The sequence below is a fragment of the Miniopterus schreibersii genome, assembly GCF_964146895.1.
Source record: "Miniopterus schreibersii genome assembly, chromosome: 15".
NCBI lineage: Eukaryota > Metazoa > Chordata > Mammalia > Chiroptera > Miniopteridae > Miniopterus > Miniopterus schreibersii.
In genome coordinates, this window is record NC_138115.1 from 23,752,303 (window position 1) to 23,775,176 (window position 22,874).

Genomic DNA, 22,874 nt, shown 5'->3' on the forward strand with positions numbered 1-22,874 from the left:
TCTTCCACCCTGCCTGAGAACTCCAACCTGCTTATCTAATAAGAAGTTTTAAAGCAATCAACAGGCTATGGAATCCAACAGACATGGGGTCTGAAACATGTACTGTTACCCTGAGAAAGTCACATAAACCCTCTAAACTCAAGTTTCCTCAAATTCAACATGGACATATTGTTACTGCTTTATGGGACTGATAAGAGGGTTAATATATAATATGTTAAGTATTAATTCCACTCAGCACATAGCAGCTATTAACATTATCACAAACTTCCTGAAAATTTTTCTAAAGCCTGAATTACAAACAGTGTATAAATGTTTTGTTACACATGATAAATTGTACTAGTGAGGCTCTCCTTGAACGGGAAATTCTTTTTATTTTCTTATTATAAAAAATAATAATAAACTCTACTTCACATCACATAAAAAATTACAAAATATAGGTGTAAATCTTCATAACCTTGGATTAGGCAGTGATTTCTTAGCTATTATACTTAAAGGACAATAAACAATAGTAAAAATAGGTAAGATACACTTTGTCAAAATTGAAAACTTTTGTGCTTACAAGAACACTATATAGGAAGTGCAAAGAAACCCACAGAGTGGGAGAAAATATTTGCAAATCATGTATCTGACAAGGGACCTGTACTGAAACTATATAAAGAACCCTTATAATATCAAAAACAATTGAAAAATGGGCAAAGAAGTTGAGTAGACATGTTTCCAAAGAAGATATACATATGGCCAGTAAGTCCATGAAAAGATGCTCAACATCATTAGTCATTACGGAAATTCAAATCAAAATCACACTGAGATACCACTTCATACCCATTAGGATGGTTGTAATAAAAAAGAAAGATAAGTGTTGGCAAGGATGTGGAGAAACTGGAACTCTCATTCACTGCTGATGGAAATATAGAATGGTACAGATAGTTTGGAAAACGTCAGTTCTTCAAATGATTAAACACAGAGCTGTCATATGATTCAGCACTTCTAGGTAGATAAATCAGAGAAATGAAAACATATATATCCATACAAAAACCTGTACATGAATATTCATAGCAGCATTATTCCTACTAGCCAAAAAGTACAAACCACACAATGCCTATCAGCTGATGAATAAATGCGGTATATACATACAATGGAATGTTATTCAGCCATTAAAAAAAAAGTACTGATTTATGCTATATCATCAATAAACCTTGAAAATATTATGCTGAGTGAAAGCAACTAGACACAAAAGGCCACATATTATCTGATTCCATTTATCTAAAATGTTCAGAATAGGCAAGTCGATAAAAATGCCAGAAAATAAATTAGTGGTTGCCTATGGCTGGGGGAATAGGAAATTGTGGGTGGGGCTGGGATAGGGGGAGTAGGATAGCTAAAAGGTGTAAGGTATCTTTGGGATAATGAAAAATGTTCTGGAGCTAGATAATGGTGATGGCTGCACAACCTTATAAATACATTAAAAGCCACAAAATTCTACAATTTAAATAGGGAAATTGTATGGTAGGTGAATTATACCTTAATAAAGCTCTTTAAAAAAAAATGAACAAACAAATTATGCAATCCATAGTATAAACAGTCAGGACAGAGATCACCTTTAGGGAGGGCAGGAAATTCTATTCTGTTCTAAACCTGGGTGGTGTTTTTAACCATGGGAATGCTCTCTCTGATAATTCAGTGTTATACACCTATGAATTGTGAACTTATGTATCTTATACTACAATTAAAAGTTTATTTAAAAGAATAACAGTATTAAAAATATTCCACAGGACTCAAAGGAGCTTTCTAAACAGTAAGCCAAAAGTGACCTTGTCCACGTTTCACTTGAACCTGCTGAGCCTTGACCCTGTGCCACCCTGGATTGGTGTGCTGGGTACACAGAGCATTCAAAAGTGGCCTTGCCTTCAAGTATCTGGGTGGAGTGGGATGGGGATGGGTGGCTACAGGGGAAGAACTGTGGGTTGGGCACTGAGATTGCTATTTGCCAGCTCTGTAATTCTGTCTGAGCTACAGTTTACTCTCCCTGGATTCTGGCTCCCTCACCTGTTAAGGGATGCACTTGCAAATTTTATGGTTCCTTTTATATAAGAAGCCCAAAACCCTCAACAAATCTGCCTGAGAGGGGGCATGGGGTCATGCTGGCAATGGGCTCCCTGTAGCTCAGTAATAAATGTAGACTGGGTGAATAGCTTTAAATATTCCTGAGATTCAGCAAAGGGATGCTTAATTCTGGAAGTAACAGGTTAATGGGAAAATACTTGGGATCTCCTACTCCTGTGGTCTTAAGAGAGAAGGTGTGTTCTCATCACACCAGGAGTAGTTTGGATATGATTTGGCTTGAAGGCAAAGTGATGCTATGACAGACTTCTCAAAAATTCTTGCACCTGTGTAGATTAGAGACTAACATGAACAGACATCAAGGTGGGAAATTATTTTTTTTCCAGAAGCATTTTGTTGATTATCATTTAGCACAGTGATAAAAAATCAATTTGCTAACAGGACATGAAAATATTAGCTATAGCACTGGCTGGGTGGCTCAGTTGGTTGGCGCATCATCCTATACACCAAAAAGATTGCAGGTTCAATTCCCGGTCAGGGCACATACCTGGCACATACCTGAGGACCAATCACTGTTTCTCATATTGATGTATCTATCTCTTTCTCTCTCCCCCTTTCTCTCTCTCTCCCCCATTCCTCTTTCTAAACATAGCCTCAGGCAATGATTTAAATAAATAAATAAATAAATACATACATACATACATACATAAAATCTACATTATATATAAAAAAAAATCAGATGCATTTCTGACCACTTGAAGTGTCTGCTTTCCATTTTTTCCTGGCTACTTTTTCAATGCCTGATGACAGTCTTATACTACTTTCTACTCCTTCAACCTGCTCAAGTTGCAAAGGACAGATCTTTTAGTTTGCACTGAAATATAAATGCTCACTCAGATAACGCATTATATGCTGGCCAGAATACTTGTACTGTGACCAGGAAACTGCTGGTTCAAGGAATATTAACTGCTAGTCCAAAGGACTCAATTAAACCATGAGCCAGCTGGGTATAAAAGTAAGTATGTTTAGACACAGGTCTTCAAGGCATGGTCTCTGACTCATGCTTGAAGGGTAAAATCAGCTGTGCCATTTCACATCCTTTCTAAAGTTAACCACACTTGCCCAGGACACGTTTACTGTCTAAAGAGTTTTAATGAAAGTCCTGCTCCTCTGGCTAGCCTTTTCTGATCCCCCAATTTGGTATACATGTCCTGCTCTGGGATCCTAGAGCTCCTGCATCATAGCACTCTCCCCAGAGCACTTAACATAACTGCCTGTTGAAGCCTACCCCAGAGAACAGGAGGGTACATTTCCTACTTTTCCTCTTATTCCCAAAGCCAGGCACATATTAGGCCCACAGTGATTGCTTAGTGAATGAACATTTTTAAACTTCGGGATTAAATAAATCTTTTTTACAGTACTTGATCCTGGGACTCTGCCTAGCTGTTTCTTTGTTTCACTCTGCTCCTGTGCCTGTCTACTAATTAGACATCCTGCAGGTACCGCACAACACTTGCCCTGGAAGTTTATTATATGAACCAAGGAATATTGGATTCCACTGACATGCCTGGGATTATGAGGCTGATGGGAAAATTCATACATTTTCAGCGTGCAGTGAGAAATTTCTCTATTCCATCATAATACAACATTGCCTTGGTAGCATTTTTAAAGGAAATAATTCTTATGAAAATTTTCTGTGGTTTACACGCAGTCATTTGCTAAAAGATGAACATCTAGATTGAAGAGAATGCCCACAGACAGCAGCACTGGGCTAATGAGCAAATATTAAGAGTTTCAAACTGAAATTTATTCTGGGTTTTGGCTGCAACATTCCCATGGGTTATTAATAGGGCAACAAAGTTCACACCCTGTGGAAAAAAAAATAGATCATGCAGACCTAATATGTTACAATCAGGAACTTCCTGACTTCTCCTTAACATTCCCAGTGAAAAAATGAACAATGTAAATCGCCTAAGTGGGTAAAGGGTTTTCAGGTAGGGGACACCTCCAGCCTAAACTGAAATATACCACATCCTCCTTTTATTTTTATTTCAAAGGACCATTAAATAACAAGTGTAGTGAAAGGTTAATGGGCAAAGTTAAACCCTCTTTGCGCTGCAACTTGAATCACAGAGAGTAGAATCCACAGGAAGCTGCTGGTCTTTAAAGTGCTTACCCCTTACCTCACACAGAGGATTAAAACCTTATAATGCCCCTGTTCCACATTCCTAAAGAATTACTTCTCTTGATGACTGGTAAGTGCAGTTCTTCTTTATTAGTATAAAGTCAATGAAAGAATCAAAGCTGAATATTATAAATCAGCCCCATTTATATAAAAACTGATTAACCAGTTCTTCAATTTTCCAGGTGATAATATGTTTAAAAAAGATGAAGCTACAGCCCTAAATTTACTGGCACAAGAACAAAGATCCAAAGTCCACAACCACTACCTACAATTATGTAAAACAATGCAGAGTTTAAGAGCAACAGGGTTCACAAACTATTCATAGGCACCTGCTGAAAACAATAATAAGCAAACGGCTTTTGTCCCACCTGAATTTACCCAGCATACTCAAATGTCAGTGTCTATAAAGAAATAATTTGCTAGGTGCTAAACATAGTAGACACTAAAATGAATTCCTTCAAATAGGTGTCTAAATCCACTGCTATTTTACCAACTGCTCTAAAAACAAGTACCTGTGAAATACACTGCATTACAAGGAGGCTTCCCTAGAGAAACAGAGAGAATGAGAAAAGGCTTCAATATCAGTCTTGTTTTCTTCAGGACCCTTATACTTACCATGCTAATGAATCCCTGCAGCTTTATTTACATTTTTCCTCAGCAACCTCCCAGACTAGAGAGTCCAAACCATACAGGCAGGGGCTGGTTGGGGGAACTCACAGGCATTTGCTTCCAAACTGCCACTGCAATTCCATTCACCAAAACCTGACAAGGCTGTTTAAAAATGCCCTTTCCATGACCCTGCTCTGCTGAAGGTCAAGTACACTATCACTCCCTGTAACTAAGGAAGCAAAATTGACATGTTCCTGCTGTTTCACCAGCTGCTGAAGCAGTCTGTCTAATAATATGATTAATAGCTTCTAGGGAAGATGTATTTTGCTTTACAAAGTTCTCCCTTCACCTAGATTGTTACCTTTGCTAAATGCCCTCCCCTCTCTCCCTTAAAGACCACCTTTCCTGACCTGAGAGCTCACAAGAATGTTACCATGGAGTCCAACCAACTCAAAATAGTCTTAAAACTTTAAGGAGTAGAAGGAAAATTTGGAGAACTCAGAATTACCACATTCTGCATACAGCATTTTCAACTTCACAGTATATTAAACCACTATTTTTAAAGATACGAGGTCCTTGCAAATTCCCTGTTCATTCAAAGGGAAGGCAATAACTTAACAGTATGCACTGCATACAAAAACACCCATAAGAATAAAAGCACTGACTCATTTAACAAACATTTGACTACATCCATTCAATACATCCATTTGAATACAGGTCAGAACTCTTGCCTCTGCAGCCTCCCATTCTGGCAGGATGAACACGGGCAGTTAGTGCAAAGACAGAACTGTAATAGGCCATGGAATGGCTTCAAGTCTAAGCCTCACCCTTCCAGCAAGGCTATAGAGGAAAGGGCGCTAGCTCCTGAGGTCACAGTGAATTAGAGGTGGGGTTTGAACTAATACCCAGATTCTCTAACTGCCAGCCAAGAGCACCTGCCACTAAAGCCAACCTGTAGCCTCCTGTTTGACATGGAGACTCACCTGTTTTAACACCTCGACAAACAACTAACATGAAGCAAATACTGGTCAGTCATCAAAAAACAAACAAAAGTCTGGGGGAAGAAAGAGATTTTATGGATATTTACTTTTATATAGGATGGGGGAGTTTAGAGAGGGAAACTAAAATAAGTAGTTCTTCACACTGCTAAAAATTTGTAGGTGTACTAACTTAAAATAATCTAAGTTAAGAGAATATGTCAACCATTTTTCAAATTCTAGCACAAACCTAGGCACCCAACCCAAAAGGAAAAAATTAATCAAGATGGAAGAAATGATTCGCCTCTTTTAAAAGGGAGATTACAGTCCCTCCCTCCCTCAACTATTTAAAATTCTAAGAAACATAACACTATTCACTAAGTACAGCCAATAAATGATGTATAAAAGGAAAGATTAATCCAAGTAAACAAAAAGCTCTAAGGTCCAACTGTTGCAGTCAATAGGTCTGCTCCTCTCATCATAAAAATTTGTTCATGCTCTCTGACCTGGTAATTCTACTTCTGGGAATCCATATTACACAAATTATCCTAAATATAGAAATGACTCTATCAGTGTGTGGTCCTAAATTATTTTTCTAGGGAACACAGGAATTCTCTCTCTCAGGGAATTCATATGAGGCAGAGCCTACCTCCAATTATAGAAGCAGAAAATGCCAGATACCTGCAGGTCTGGTGTCCCTTGGAGGGCAGGGGGTCAATCAGATGCATGAGCCTGAGACTTTGCACTGGCAGCAGGACTGTTAGATAGGACAAGGGTCTCAAGGTCTGCCCCATTCTTACTAAATGTTATTTCTTCCTAATGTTAAAATGTAGCACAGTATTTTGCAGATGCAGCTGTAAATACGATGAGCTGACAGGAACTCAACAGGATAAATGTGGCCAAGAAATCAATCAACATCTAACTAACCAAAGTGTATATAAGCAATGGTTAAGCCTTTCTTCAGGAAGGCAGAGTTTTGGATATGAATCCTGTTTCCTTTACTTGCTAAAGTAAATAAAACTACCTTGTGGTTTTTGAATAGAGCACCCCAAATGGCAAACCCCTTAAGTTTAGTAACAGAAGCCCCACATCTGGCCTCAGCAGTGTGGTGTGCATCTACCTACAGCTTTACTGGACAGGCACTTTGGTGAGATCTGGGGGTATAGTTCCTAGCTACAAAAGCTATTTATCTGGCCTTCCTGGTCACTATCAAGTTATCTACCCATCCATCCTTCCTCACATATATTTTAATTCAAATGTTTTTTAAGAATACCATTTGTTTAAATTTTTTAAAAGTATGTTTTTATTGATTTTTTAAAGAGAGGGGAAGGTAAAGGGAGAGAAAGAGATACATCTATGAGAGAAACATCAGCTGCCTCCTGCATGCCCCCTACTGGGAATCGAGCCCAAAACCCAGGCATGTGCCCTGACTGGAAATCCAGCGAATGACCTTTTGGTGCCAACTGAGCCACACTGGACAGGGCTAAAGATATATTTTTTTAATTTACTGATTTTAAAGAGAGAGGAAAGGGGGGAGGGAGGAAGAAACATGGATTTATTGTTCCACTTATTTATGCATTCACTAGTTGCTTCTTGTATGTGCCCTGACCGGAGATGGAACTTGCAACTTTGGCATAGCAGGATGACACTCTAACTGAGCTACCAGGCCAGGGCAAGAATCCCATTAATAGAGAAAGGTCAAAACCAACTTTAATATCCCATACTAGAAGGTGGGTTAGTAAATTATATTATGCTCTTTTGATACAAAATTATGTAGCTATGACAAAAGGTAGGTCATGCAGGTTATGGAGAAATCTATGGAAAAGATAATTACATTTATTCTGTAAAATAACGAAACACTAAATTATATGCACACTATGATTACAATGGGATTACACACCTTTGAAAAAAGACTGACACTGAATATGTTTATTCATTTAATAAAGAGATCTTAATATTGACAGTTTACTATATTCCAGGCACTGTTTTAGACACTGGGAACACAAAAGCAAATGAAACAAAGTTCCTGCTTTCCTGCAATTTACATTCTAGTGTGATAAACAACAAGTATTCATGTTTGTTAGACAGTGATAAGCATCATGGAGAAAACGAAGAGTAAGGGGGATACAGAGTGAAAGAAGCAGAAGTGGAAATGGTTATTTTATATGGGGAGGTGATAAGGTAATAAAAGTGATAGATGTGTCAAAATGGTGGAAATAGGGCTTTCTTCCCCTTTTCAAATTTTTCAGTATGTTACATCACTTTAATGATAAATTTTAAAAAATGTTTCCAAAAACAAAGTTACCTTTTAAAACCAGCAAATAGTGCTAGAAATTGATATGAGTGATGTTATTTTCAACCCTAGTCTGAAATAATGGGTGTTCCTTATACTTCTTTTCCTTATTTTTAAAAGAAAAACCCCTCTTCTACCCATCCAAGAAAAAATAAGAAAATCTTTTTTTTTTTTTTGTAAGATGATATAAAACACTACTGTGAAAAATAATTCTTAGTCTCCATGCCCTTCTTGCCTATTAAAGAACTGCTACTGATGACATTTTAAAACTAGGCTATGGTTCTGCAATTATAAATCTAAACTGAATCGTTCTAACACACTTAGATAGAATGCCAGCTCCTATTTGGGCAGCTTTGGACAAGTCCCTTAATTGTTCTAAGCCTCTGTTTACTCATTTGTGAAACTGAAATTAGTACCTCTTATTTCACAGGATATTATGAGGATTAAGTGAGGCAATAAAGTATAATGTACAGGGGTGGGCAAAAGCAGGTTTAGAGTTGTGAGTATGCGAAACAGAGTTTATTCTTGTATTATTAGTAATTATTGTATTATTTATTTGTATTACAACTGTAAACCTACTCTTGCCCATCCTGTATTATATAAATATAGAGCATTCCTATTATAATTTCCCTGAGGAAATCATGTATAGTGCTAAACCTATGACCCTGAGTAAAATGTTATCTCCTCCTATAACAGATGTTTTGTGTGTGTGTGTGTGTGTGTGTGTGTGTTTGTGTTTTGGTGGACAAAATGGCTTTGTTTCTAATTCTCTATTTCCTAAGACCAAAAAAAGGATATGTCTCCAAAGTCTTTTTAAAAGTATCAGGCACTAAAGATATACACCTTGATTGCAGTGAGATTAAAAAAAAAAAAAAAAAGTTTTCATTAACTTCAGAGAGAGGAAGGGAGCAGGAGAGAGAGACAGAAACATCAATGATGAGAGAGAGTCATTGATCAGCTGCCTCCTGCATGCCCCCTCCTGAGGACTGAGCCCACAACCCAGGCATGTGCCCTGACAGGAATCGAACCACATGACCTCCTGGTTCATGGGTCAACACTCAACCACTGAGCCACGCCGGACCGGAAGCAGTGAGATTTTTAACAAAGATGTTTTCTGTCCCAAGACATACCATCGGAAATGATTTTGGTAAAGCCCTTTTACAAGGACATCATACTTTCTTGTTCTCTCCTTTTTTGACAATTCTCATCAACTCTTTTTTTCTTACCATATTACAAATAAGTCTAGTCGGACTTATTCTAACACTACTTTCATTCCAGTTCCACTGTTTACATTTCATCTACAAAAAAGCTTCATCTTCTCACTACTCTTAAAGTCATAGCTTAAGTATGTACAACCATCTGACTTCTCCATTATACCTTCTGATAGCTGTGTCTGATATTTTACATGAAATACACATTACTTTATATTAAATTGCATTCCTTTTATTTCTCCTGCATATAATTATTGTACTATATTGATTTTTAAAAATTATTTGTTTTTGGATGGTTATATTTCCTATGAATATTATTTTGGTATAGTGAAGGGGTCATTAAAAAATACTGCAATAAAAAGGGGGCACTGGTTCCGAAGAAACTGAAAACCCTTAGAAGAGTCACATAGTATGTACTCAATAAATGCTTGCTGAATAAACCACTGACCTAATGAATGGCCCAGCTACTCTAGCATAGAAGGATATATATATATATATATATATATATATATATATATATATATATGATTGCTGAAAATCTGTTAAAAAAATAAAAAAGCAAAAACTTGAAAAAGTAAAATTCAACCCAGCAGTTCTACTTCTTATCTAGAGAAATACACTCACATGTGAGCCCAAGGAGACATCATATACAAAAATGCTTACTGTAGCACTATTCATGTTTAAGAAAATTTGGAAATGTGTTTCTATAGTGAAGTGGCTAAATAAATATAGCTCTAATCTATGTAATACTATATAACAGTAAACACAACTATGCATATCACTATATCTGAGATAAAGTTTAGAACAGCAACTTGTAGACCATCATATTTAGTGTGATTCCATTTATGTTAAATTTTAAAACATATATTTCTATAGTTACATATTTTAAAGATGTTACTATCACACAAAGCTATCTACAGATTCAATGTAATCCCTATTAAAATGCCAACAATGGCCCTGGCCAGTTTTGCTCAGTGGTTAGGGCATCAGCCTGTGGAATGAAGGGTCTCAGGTTTGATTCAGTCAAGGGCACTTACCTGGGTTGCAACAAGCTCAATCTCAGCCCCAGTCGGGGCTCATGTGGGAGGCAACCAATATGTATGTGTGTGTGTGTGTGTGTGTGTGTGTGTGCACCTCTCTATCCCTCCCTCCCGCTCTGCCACCCTCTCTTCCCCTTCTACTCTCTGAAAAGCAATGGAAAAAATATCCTCGGGTGAGAATTTAAAAAAAGAAAAAAATGCCAACAATGTTTTTTAGGAGAACAGAAAAATCCATCCTAACCTTTATATGGAATCTCAAGAGACCTGAATTGCTAAAACAATCTTTAAAAATAAGAACAAAGTTGGATGTTCCACACTTCCTGACTTCAAAACTTACTGCAAAGCTACAGTAATTGAATCAGTGTGGTAAAGCGGATAAAGGCAGAAATATAGACCAATATAATACAGAGCTCAGAACCTTGAGGATATCATGCTAACTAAAATAAGCTAGTTGGGGGAAAACACACAAAAAACAAGTTCTATATGATTCCACTTCTATGAGATGTAAGAGTTAAATTCATAGAATGGTGGTTGTCAGGGGCTAGGGATGGGGGAAATGGAGAGTTGTTGTTTAATAAATAGAGTTTCAGTTTTACAAGATAAAAAGGTTGTGGCGATCCATTGTACAACAATGTGAATACACTTAACACTACTGAACTGCATATTTTAAAATGGTTAAGATGGAAATTTCTGTGTTATATGGTTTTTATAATTAAAACAAAAACAATAGAGAGCCCATAAATAAATCTGTGCATATATGTCAAATGATTTTTGAAAAGGGTGCCAAGACTATTTCATATGGGAAAGGACAGTCATTTCAACAAATAGTGGGGGGGAAAACTGAATATCCACATGCAAAAGAATGAAGTTGGACCCATACCTTACACCACATACAACTGGATCATAAATCTAAACATAAGAGTTAAAACTATAAAACTCTTAGAAGAAAACTTAGGGGGAAAGCATGACGTTGGATTTGACACCAAAGGAACAAGCAACAAAGGAGAAATTAGATAAACTGGATACTTCCTTAAAACTAAAAACTTTTTATATCAAAGGGCACTATCAAGAGAGTGAAAAAGCAACCCACAGAATGGAAGAAAATATTTGCAAATCATTTATCTGATGAGGATTTAATATCCAGAATATATAAATAACTTCTACAACTTGACAACAAAACAACCCAATTAAAAAACTGGCAAAGGAGTTGAACAAAAATCTCTAAAGATAACAAATGGCCAACAAGCACATGAAAAGCTGCTCAATGTCACCAGTCATTAGGCAAAAATAAACCCAAACCACAATGAGATACCATATTATACCCATTAGGATGGCTATTATTTAAAAAACCAAGAACCAGAAAATAACAAGTGTTGGTGTGGAAAATAGTATGGTAGTTCCTAAAAAATTAAAAATAAAATTATAATATGATTCAGCAATTCCACTTCTAGGTGTACACCTAAAAGAACTGAAAGAATGAACTTCAAAAACCCATATTCATAGCAGCATTTTTCTGTTTCTTTTCTTTCTCCCTTCTTCCCTCCTTCCTTCCTTTTCTCCCTCCCTTCCTTTTTTTGAGAGAGAGAAGAGAAACATCGATTGGCTGCCTCCTGACCTAGGATTGAGCCTGCAGCCTGGGCATTTGCCCTGACCAGGAATCGAATGGGTAACCTTTTGGTGCATGGGGTGATGCCCAACCAACTGAGCTACACTGGCCAGGGCCATTGTAGCATTTTTCAAAGTAGTCAAGAGGTGGAAAGCAACTCAGGTGTCCACAGATGGATAAACTGATAAACAAAATGTGGTATATAGATACAATGGAATATTTTTCAGCCTTAAAAGGTAAGAAAATTCTGATATATGCTACAATGTGGATCAACCTTGAGAACATATGCTAAGTGAAATAAGTCTCTCACAAAATGACAAATATTATATAATTCCACTTATATAAGGTACTTAGAGTAGTCAAATTCATAGAGTAAAAATAGTGGTTGCGAATGGCTGGGGGTAGAGGAAACAGGAGTTAGTGTTTAAAGGATACAGAGTTTTAGCAGTTTGGGAAGATGAAAAAGTTCTGAAGATAGATGGTGGTGATGGTTGCAGAATAATATGAATGTACCTAATGCCATAGAACTGTACACTTAAAAAGTGGTTATAATGATAAATCTTATATTTACACAATTAGAAAAAAAACTCCCACCCTGGCCAGGTAGCTCAGTTGGTTAGAGCATTGTCCCAATACATCAAGGCTGTGAGTTCAATCCCCACATACAAAAATCAACGAATGAATGCATAAATAAGTGGAACAAAATCGGTGTTTCTTTCTCTCTCCCCCTTCCTCTCTCTCTAAACTCAACCAGAAAAAAACCCCACAAAGAACTCCCTCCCAAAAAAGGACAATGTCTTACACTGATTAAAAAAAAAAGGCAGAATAAGAATATTTTTAGAAATAAAAAGTTAAATACCAGAAGAAATCAATTTAGAGAGGGAGACTTGGGGACAAGAAGAGGGTAGGGGTGGTTCAGGAGCTTGCTTTTCTGTTTCAAGCCAAACATAGTACTGGCCAACTTTTAAATCTATGTATATGTACTACTTTGACAAGAAAATGAAAATTTAAATGACCAGTTTGTAAGAGGGCAGAATAATAAAATTTAATGTAATGAGTTAGTCTTTCCAGGACACTGGAAACCTGAAATCTGAGCAATGACTTTGCTTTCTCCCACTTAAGGATGTAGCCTTGCTAATACTGAGTTTTGCTGAGGAGCTGGAAAAGCCGTATGTTTTTAAATATTCCCTTATATAGAACATTAAGTTTTCTGCCATGGTGATGCAAGCCCTAATGATAAAAAGAGTAATGGGGTTGTAAGAATTTGGCTATTTCTCAATGATGACAAGACCTTCCTATTCAAAGAGCATCTGATGGCTGCAAGCCCCTTACACAGGCTGGGGCCCAGGAAAAAGTATTGCCAAGATCTGTAAAGCCACCTCACTTACACTGTGGAAACATAAAGCAACTTATACTTTGGGTCTACCAGTGGTCTATTTCTGCCAATCAGTAAGTGACTCAAAGTGCTCCAACACTTAACTCCTAAATTTTTCCTGACTCAAAACATCTTATAGAGTTGAACAGTGTCTTTACTTCATTTAGGCAATGATGAAGAAACACACAGTTTATGTATTTGTCTGTGTGTGTCTGTTTTAAATTTCCAGTTAGGGAAATCTTAACTGTTTAAAAAATACTGAAGCCCTTTAGAAAATTTATTTCATAGATATAAGCAAAATGCTACTGCTGTTAGATATGATCAGTCTCCCACTGCTTTGATTACAAATTCTCAACTGTCAGTTATCCCCTTTTAAAAAATTAAACATATTGTTCTTTATCCATAGTCAATTCAACAGTACATAGATTTATCAGAACCCTGGATTCCATACTTCTGATACTCTGACACTGAATCAATAGTTTTGTTTAATTTGTTTAAATAAGAGTGTTCTTGACTCCTAAAATGTGTTACAATTAAAATTTGGAAAATGACAATATAAAGATAATTGTCTTTATAATCTAGAAAACTAATAGTACTATTAGCATTAAGGATATTTTAAAAAATGAATCTATTGTGTAGTGGCTAAAAGCTGGGCTCTGAAGTCACTCAGATATGGGTTTGAAACCTGGCAAAATAAATCTCAGTTTCCTCTCACTTAAAGTGGGGAAAATAATAATGCTTTCCTTACTGTGTTAATGAAAGTATTAAATGAGATGATGGACTTAGTATAATACCGGACACACTGTATCATACAGTACATGGCATACAGCTAGAGATAAATATCAGGTAGATTTATGAAACTGAAATCAAACTTTACAGGGTGGGCAAAAGGTTTACAATTGTGAGTGAGGTGTATTATTAATTATTGTATTATTTCTTTATAAACTGTAAACCTACTTTTGCCCACCCCATATATACAGTCACACACTGCATAACAACATTTTGGTTAACAATGGACTATATATAAAATGGTGGTCCAAAATAATTACAGTGGAGCTGAAAACTTCCTAGTGACTGCATTACTCACGTGTTTGTGGTGAAAACCTACTGTGCTGCCAGTCACATACAAGATGGTACATACAATATATACAGTATATAGTACTTGATAATAATAATAATAAGCAACTATGTTATTGGTTTATGTATTTACTATACTACACTTTTATCATTATTTGAGTGAACTCTTTACTTCAGCCTCATACATCTCACGTTTATCGTGTCTCCTGATTGTATCATTTTCTCTTTTGATTTAATTTCATGTTGTTTTGTATAGTAAGATGCTGTACAGATGTGTAGTCTCGGAGTAATAGACTATACCAGCAACTTCCAACTGGTGTGCTGCAAGAGGTATACTGGTGTGCCACAAGAAGTTTTAAAACATGCAATACCTATTTAGTCGGGCACTGACCTCTTTTCCCTTAGACTGACAAAAGCCAACACAACAATAGCTGTACGGTGTGAATGAATCAAAATTATACCTATTTTTTTGTCAGATAGGCAAAAAATATTTTTTTTGTGTGCCGCAGAATTTTAGTAGTTTACGTGAACCATGAGATGAAAAATGTTGAAAATCGCTGGACTATACCATATAGCTCAGGCATGCACAAAGAAGGTAGGCTATAGTATCCAGGTTTGTGTAAGTACATCCTATGATGTTTGCACAACAACAAAATTGGCTAACAACAAATTTCTCAGATTGTATCCCCATTGTTAAGTGGTACATGACTGTAGTTCAAAGTTATTAAGCTCAAAATTTCAAAGAATACACAAACATACCTATCCCTCAAAATAATAGCAAAGAAATCTAAGGACTATTTTAAATAGGAAGATTGCTTTTGCACTCCTATTAAGAATGCCTTCTCTTATTTTGGAAATCTCCTAAAACTGCACTTTTTGCCATGGGTAACAACAGTTGCACTAAGTTAATACTATGTGAAATTCCATTTCCTGAAGGAAATAAGGTACCTGACAGAAAATTTTAGGTAGCAAATTTTTTGAATGCATACACAAAATATATTTACCTATAAGGTACTATAGGTTAGCCCTATAGGTTGCTAAACTAAACTCTTCCCCTAAAGAATTAATGATAACCTCTTTACAGCAGTGATCCATAACTAGTCTCCAAATCAGCCTCAACTGGAAACTGTATTAAGTGCAAAATAACCCTAAATATTTGAAAAACACACACACACCTCAATGGCTTTCAAGATAATTATTCCTATCAGAAACGAAAGCAACAAATAACCACAAGCATTTTGATAGTTGATAGGCCTTTCAAAAATATACTAAAAAATGTATAAAACCCATCTGTTATCATCTTTAGTTAATATTAATAATTATTTGCTGGAGGAAGGGGATGATTAGTTACACTGTTGCCTTAAAGTTCATGGTTGATCTAAAATCTGAAAAATCTGCTCACTGCTTTTATTGGTTTAAACTAGCATGTGTGTGTTTAGTTTTTATTTTTAAAAACCCTTTCTTTACATGTCCATTCTTTGAGAAATTTGCATCTTTGCCCTAGAAATATGAGTACTAATGCAAAAATACAAAACTGAATCCTTCTAATGGCTCCTGGTTGCAATATGATGCATGGTTTATTGGAGGAGCTTTGGAAGAAGTGAAACAGAATTGGGTCACTGTGCCTTTGGCCAATTATTTGTTTTTGAGCCTAGGTTTCCTCACTTATGAAATGGGAATAATTGATCATACCAACCTCATACAGTTGTTGTAATGACTGAAGTCTTTGCATAGGACCTGGTACAGAGTGAAAAGATCTGGCCCTATTTTTCTCCTTTACACATCAAGTTGCCTGAACACACAAAGCTATTTCATGTCTTTTTATAGGTTTCTGACGTCTGCCACCCCACTTCCTCGTGTCTGTCTGACAAATGTTTACTTGTTATTCAAGACCCATCTCCAGGATCACCTTCCTCACATGGAGTTGTACTTCTCACCCTGCTTTATAATTACTTTTTAACCTGCTCGCGAGAATGCTAAAGGAAGGAACAATGGCTCGTTCACCCCCATACTTCTCAGCACTTAGCAAAATCCCCAGTACATGACAGATGGTCAGTAATGACTGCAAAATGCACAGAATCAGGTTTTCTACCATACTACAATATTAACAGCATCAGATGTGGAATAAACTAAGACAGAACCTTGGAATTAAAGCTGTACTCACGTTTAGCAAGCATCAGATTCTCTTATCTCTTAGTTCAAGGTAAAATTTTTATTTTCAATTTTTTTTTTTTTTTAATATATCTTTATTGATTTCAGAGAGAGGAAAGGAGAGGGAGAGAGATAGAAACATCAATGATGAGAGAGTCATTGATCAAGCCGCAACCCGGGCATGTGCCCTGACCGGGAATCGAACCCTGATCACCTGGATCCCAGGTCGATGCTCAACCACTGAGCTACGCTCGGCTGGGCAAGGTAAAATTTTTAAAAGTTACCCACTGTATGCAGCTGGGCTACCCTATTCATGCAAAGAAATGGTAAATGTTCTTGATATTTTCATTTTTTCTTCCATGGCAGCATCATCCTGCTTTAGATTTAGATTGCATGCTAACTTCACTGGGGCTCTTTTCAAACAATAGAGCACACTGATGTACTTTTCCTTTCAAAAGCAAGGGTGCCAGCTATTGTGCTAGCCCCTGTCACTCACCTCAGCCACCTGCTGGGTCCCCACTCTGTGCTGAACCAGCCCCTCCATATTTGTAGCCATGGTGAAGCAAGATCATTAGAGAACCTGTTTGGAAAGATGCAGCAACTTCTATCAGGTGGGGAGAAACCAGGCTACTTGAAAAATATCAGCAATCAAAATTCATCTTTGGTAATGCTTTGTGCAGATTTTGCCCTCTCTAGAAGACAGAGCCAGCAGGCTAAGGACACATATGGATATGCTGCACCAGATTCTTCAATTACAGGTACCAAAATTAATTAGCAGAAACACTTCAACATGGAAACAAGACTTCCCCTGGTAAATATAGACAAAGATGAATTTGGAACTTTTAACTATCAGGTCTCCTGGGTTGTAACAGCTTGGTTCACCTTTCAGAGAGGTGGGAATCACACCTTTTTGTTTCACTCCCTGTCACATTATGCTGAATAAGAAAGTGGCTATCTGAGAAAGGTGTGAGATCAACTTCCAATACAGAGCACTAGATTGCTATCATCAACTATACTTCTGTTACTAGTGACAGTGTGAGAACCTGCCCAGGTGCTAAAACACCTCCCTCTTAAAAGGCAAATACTATCACTAACAAAGAAAGAAGTAAAGACGCTGCATTATTAAAGTGTACTAAGAACATGGTACCCACAAATTTATCAATTTATATTTTTAAGTCTTCATTAAATTAGAAAAACAGACAATTCAGCTTCCTATTAATAGAAAAAAATAGTGCGATCATTTGTAAAAATTGAGGATGATCATCTAAAGACCAAAAATTGTGCTAGTCTCCTGAGTCAGGATCATTTGAGTACTAGCACTTTTAATGAGACAGACCCCCTGGTCTCTTCAGTTCATAAAACATAGCTACCTTGAATAGTCCCTAAACCCTTTCCATTATAATACTCTACCGCAAAAAATTCAGGATAAAGGGATTCCACTTTGTACCTGGAAAAATCAGAAAGACTTCATTTTTGACTACACAGGTCCCATGGTTAATAGAAGAACAAAGCTCTGGTATTTATTTCCAGTGTTTACCTATAAAAACTATATGGTACTACTGAGTATACAATATACACAAATGCATATACAGTTCATTTGCTTGGCTCTTCCTCAATCACAAACTGGACTATTTTGCAATGTAATTTTACAAACACTTTCCTGTAGTTCTTACCTAAAATATTATAGTGCTTATAAGCACGGATCTCTATCAAGTTCTTTCACTCTCTGGCGACTTTCTATATCATTCTATCCACTATTAGATGGCCCCTTCTATGATCATAAGTCCCCCTCAGATTATTTTATTGCTCAAATAGTAATGAGAGAGATGGGAGCATGAAACCGTGATTGAAAGATATAAAATAACTGGCCCCTGTCTTCAAGGAGTCAAAATCCTATAAAAGCGGGTACTGTGGCAACTGCCACAAGGATACCAGGTCACCAGTGTCAGGGATTCATCTTCACATAAGAGTAAATGGTCTGAAATTACAGAGGTAGTGTTTCTGGTTATTTATTCTTTTTAATAAGTAGTTAAGACTTTTAACCTTTATTTGTTTACTTTTCCTTGTTTCTAGAAGAAAAAGCATAGAGAAACACTCTGGTCTTTTCCCCTAGTTACAATTTGGTTACAACTAATAGAGGAGGAAAAAGCATAATTTCACATGTACCAGAAAAGTAAATTGACTGTTGTTAAAAACACAATTATTGCATGTGAAAAGTCTAGAGTTCCATTTTTCTCTCAAAACAACTCTCAAAAGAACTCTCTAAGGAATAAAGTGGATAAAGACAGCCAATGTTATAAGAAATAAAATCCAAACATGCAGCTGCAACTATTAATTTTATCACTTTTAGGTGTTATTAGCATTTCTGTCACTGTTATTAACAGCAGTTTGATGCAAGAAATATAAGAATTTGAATATCACAGAAATATTATTAGGGAATATTATTACTTAGTATAGAAATAAGAGTGCTAGAAAGGCCTATCTTTCTATTCGGTTTCCCTAAAAGAGGTAGCTTCATCCTTCAAGTTTTGAGTTGAAGTAGATTTAATAGATGACTGACTGCCTGATAAAGATGACTTAGTAACTCAGAAAACTGTCTGTAATGACTCACTTTAACACTAAATTTACAGGATCAACCAACCTCACATAGAGCTTGCGGGCTCCAAGATACTGCGTACGACCAGTGATTCCAGATATTAGGTCATGGACAAGGGTAGTCATTAAGATGTTTAGCTTAGAAAACCTAAATATCCTAGATATTAATTCTTTGTTGATCATAAATTATAAGTATCTTCTGCTCTGTAGCACATCTATTTACTTTCTTTATGGTGTCTTTTGATGAACAGAAGTTCCTAAATTTAATAAGGCTGAATTTGTCAATCCTGCCTTTTATAGTTTATATTTTTATGTCTTATTTATAAAAATCCTGTCCTACCTGAGGGTCAAAAGTATAATGTTATGCCCTGGCCGGTGTGGCTTGGTTGGCTAAAGCATAGTCCTCTGCATCAAAGGATCTCAAGTTTGATTCCCACTCAGGCCACATACCTAGGTTGAGGGTTTGATCCCCGGTTGGGGAACATGCAGGAAGTAGCCAATCAGTGTTTCTCTCTCTCTCTCTCTCAAATCAATAAAAACATATCCTTGGGTGAGGATTAAAAAAAAAAGTATAATGTATTATAAATGCTTAAGAGTTGTCCCTCACATTTAAGTCCTCAATCCATCTACAAATTGATTCTATGTGTGGATATAATTCTAGGTTCTCTATTCTGTTCCACTATTGTTCTACTTACCTTTCTCCATGCCACTACCATTAACATATTACTGCAGCTTTATAATAAATCTTGTTCTCTGTTAAGGCAAGTCCCCCCCTCTCCCCATTTTGCTCTCCTTCCCACACCAACTTCCTAGATCAGCTAAAACACTCACGACCTGGAGCAGCAACCTTTTTTTATACACTTAATTCTTACAATTCTTGATCTCGCTCTTGGTTTTCTGCCTCCAAAGCAGCTTCAGGCATTATCAACAGCAGCTTTGGAACTGCTTAAAAATGATCAAGGAGGAATGTACACCTTCTGGAAAAATAAGCAAAGACAAAGAGTGAGAATGACACAGAGAGAGAAATTAAAAGAGAAATCCTTAGGTGACATCAGGAAGTGAGGGAAAATATTTAACTCAAGTGCATATGTTTAAAAAAAAAAAAGATAATACCATGGGGTAAGACTCTTAACCTGAGAGCTACCAGTGACAGGCAGTCCCTAAAGACAGAAAGACCACATAGTAGGAAGGAAAGGTAGAGCACTCTGAAAATGGTTGTCAATTAGGAGGTGTCCCCCTAGAATGAGAAGACCCAGGAAACAGTGTGTTTTGTCCACATGTAGTTTGAAAAACCAGTCACTAGCACAATATAATTTTGCATCTGAAGTCTGAAAAAAGAACCTATTGCTTTGATACTACAGACTAGAAAAAACACTTAAAAACAAACTTTTTGGCTAGTGGAGCTAAGCATGATAACACTGATAGAAACTGACATTTATTGAATGATTACTATACATGGGGCACTGTATTAATAAGCACTGTGGACAAAACAACATATCTCTTGGTACAGAAACCTGAAGTCTTCAAAGGTTGGTCCTTGACCTATTCAGCTTTCTTACCTTTGAAGATTGCTCCCCCCCACAATAATGTTTCCAGAAAAAAACAAATATCTTAAGTAAAAAAAGAAACAACTGCTATAAAATATTTTCCTGATAGTTTAAAACTAATCAAGTTCAACAACTACCAATCCTTTTTAAGTAATTGCTATGAAATAGTAAATGAACTGACTGCTGAGAATAACAATAACAAGAAGAGGAGAAGGAGGAGAAAGTCCTTGTCCTTGAAGAACTTGAGAAGGAAACCAATAAAAGCTATACAATGTAAATGTTACAATGAGTATCCAAAGGAAGAAGCATCTCCCTCTGCCTGTGGGAGCCAATGATAGTTTTATAGGAGAGGAGCTGGGTCTTGAAGGAGGAGTAGAAATTCTATAAGCAAAGAGGAGAATGGGGAGAGTTCTAAGCAGAGATGACAGCTCATACAAACTGGCAGGTATGAAGAAGGGCATATTTGAGGAACAGCAGGAAATCTGGGGGGGAATTGTTGGAGAGGTCACGGGAGGAGAGAGGTTAACACTATAGATAACAAAGAACCATTAGAGGTTTGGCAGAAAAATGAAGTGATCGTATCTGGATCTTCAAAAAATCCTTTAGGCAACAGTGTGGAGATGATAGAGAAGGAGAGACTGTACATGGAGGGGCAGTTAGAATGTGGTGGCAACAAAGACTAGGAATGAAGGCATAGTCTTAAAACTCAATTTCAACGTGAGTTTTTCCTGTATAGCACACACATGATAACAGGACATAGTATATAAAAACTATAATACAGACCACAGGATGATGGAAGTAAAACTATTATTGCTTAGCGTTATGCAAGTTTAGGTTTTATAACATATTCTTTCAACTACAATGAGATCAATATCACTCTTTTAAATACAAAGAAGCAGAGAACACTATGGTGACTTTGAATCAGCTCTTCTAGGCTCACGAAAAGTGTACAGCTGACCAAACTTTGCAACCAAGATTTCTTTTGTCAAGCAGAGCTACAGACCCCACTGGAGTGAAAGCTGGGCTCTGACTGGGAACACCTGAATACCCAGTAAGTTGCCAGGACAGCTCAGCTATGTTCTCCACAGGGGCAGGCTTAGGAGCCAGAGTCTCAAATAACAATAACAAGCCCCGGGACAAGGAAACTCTGTCTTTATTGATAGGAATGGGTGAGCCTGCCTTTCTCTTCACAATCAAGTGACTTACATGATCCATATTTATGTATTACATGACCCATAATTATATAACATTCAAAAATACCCACTGATATTTTCTCAGCTAAACAAATATACTGGGTTCTGAGGCTCTGGCACTAAGTTGATCTCTCTGATACTAAACAACATAAGGTTATTGTGAAGACTAGATCTTAAATATGTATATAAAGGGCCTAACACGGTGCCTGGCACATAACAGACATGTAATATATGGAAGCTACTATTGGTACAAGGAGATAGTGCCACTTCTACTTTCCCAAAGAAGTTTGAAAGCAATGATTCAAACTATAAAATGTATATTATACTTAGGAATAGGCCTCTTATTTTGACATAAGATCCACATGAAATTAACTATATTTATATGTATCATATGCTCATACAGCATTTGTAATTCATTGCTAAACTGTATAACTGGGAAAAATGAAAGGACTGAATTAGAATAAGTCTCACAAATATTTAAAAATAAACCAATACCTAATAACTATTTGCAAAATACTACATGGGTACAGAACTTCTTGATATGTCCAAAGTATTCAGTGTAAGTTTTGTTATGCTGTGATTGTCAGTCTTTTTATTTATACTCATGGGAAAATAAAAACTGAAGAATCTAGATAGCCTGAGAGAGTATTTAAAAAAAGAGAGAAATACATAGCTCAAGATTTGAAATCACAGATCAAGACTTGAAACCAGGAAATGGAAATCAAGTGGCAAATTTAATGTAATACAAATGTTCACCAAAAGAAAGGCTCATGGGGATGCCTCTAAGGTTAGGTTCAGATATACATCCTGCCACTTCAATCAGAAACCCTGACACTATTTAGACTAAAAGATTAGTTGCTTTTAGGTCAGGTGACTTCCTGCCCTCCACAAGAAACTTATTACAAGTTTGGACTATAAGAAGGGGGCAGCAATAATACATGTGTGCTGGGGCAG

General features: G+C 36.7%; 1 protein-coding gene across 3 annotated transcripts in view; it reads right to left on the reverse strand.

Annotated features, from left to right (window-relative positions):
• NR2C2 (nuclear receptor subfamily 2 group C member 2) overlaps positions 1–22,874 on the reverse strand; it is a 75,467-nt gene that overhangs the window by 43,388 nt on the left and 9,205 nt on the right. The window contains exon 2 of one of the 3 annotated variants that reach the window (XM_081160051.1): positions 17,082–17,165. The exons of the other annotated variants lie outside the window; for them this stretch is intronic. Coding sequence (XP_081016177.1) covers positions 17,082–17,141 — 60 coding nt within the window. The 5' untranslated portion in view covers positions 17,142–17,165. The remainder of the gene's footprint in view (positions 1–17,081; positions 17,166–22,874) is intronic. 3 annotated transcript variants of the gene reach the window in all.